We start from the raw sequence: 305 nt of genomic DNA, 5'->3' as shown, positions 1-305 counted from the left end.
CGCCCGGCGGCGCGGGGCCCTGTCATGCCGGCGGCTGGCGCTGCGAGGCTTCGGGCCCGGGTCTGTGCGGGAGCCCGGTCCTGCCGGTGCCAACGCCGCGGTTTTGTGTCCCAAGGCCCCGCTGCGCTGGACGCCCTGAGCCGCCCCCGCCGCCATGTCGGGCACCGTGTCCATCCTGCATCTGCAGCAGTTCGCCAACGGCCTGAAGAGCCGCAGCGAGGAGACGCGGGCCAAAGCGGCCAAGGACTTGCAGCACTATGTCACCATGGAGCTGCGCGAGGTGCGGCGGCTCCCGGGGGCTGGGG

The 305-nt window shown here is 73.8% G+C and overlaps 1 protein-coding gene across 2 annotated transcripts in view; it reads left to right on the top strand.

Moving 5' to 3' along the window:
* Positions 1-6: 6 nt before the first annotated feature.
* Positions 7-305, top strand: part of MTOR (mechanistic target of rapamycin kinase) — a 103,246-nt gene continuing 102,947 nt past the window's right edge. For both annotated transcript variants that reach the window (XM_014523163.2, XM_025211341.1), the window contains exon 1: positions 7-280. In XM_014523163.2, coding sequence (XP_014378649.1) covers positions 155-280 — 126 coding nt within the window. In that variant the 5' untranslated portion in view covers positions 7-154. The remainder of the gene's footprint in view (positions 281-305) is intronic.

The sequence above is a fragment of the Alligator sinensis genome, unplaced genomic scaffold (genome assembly GCF_000455745.1).
Source record: "Alligator sinensis unplaced genomic scaffold, ASM45574v1 scaffold366_1, whole genome shotgun sequence".
Lineage (NCBI taxonomy): Eukaryota > Metazoa > Chordata > Crocodylia > Alligatoridae > Alligator > Alligator sinensis.
The sequence above is the reverse complement of the archived record's forward strand: the minus strand, read 5'-3'. Positions and strand labels throughout refer to the sequence as shown.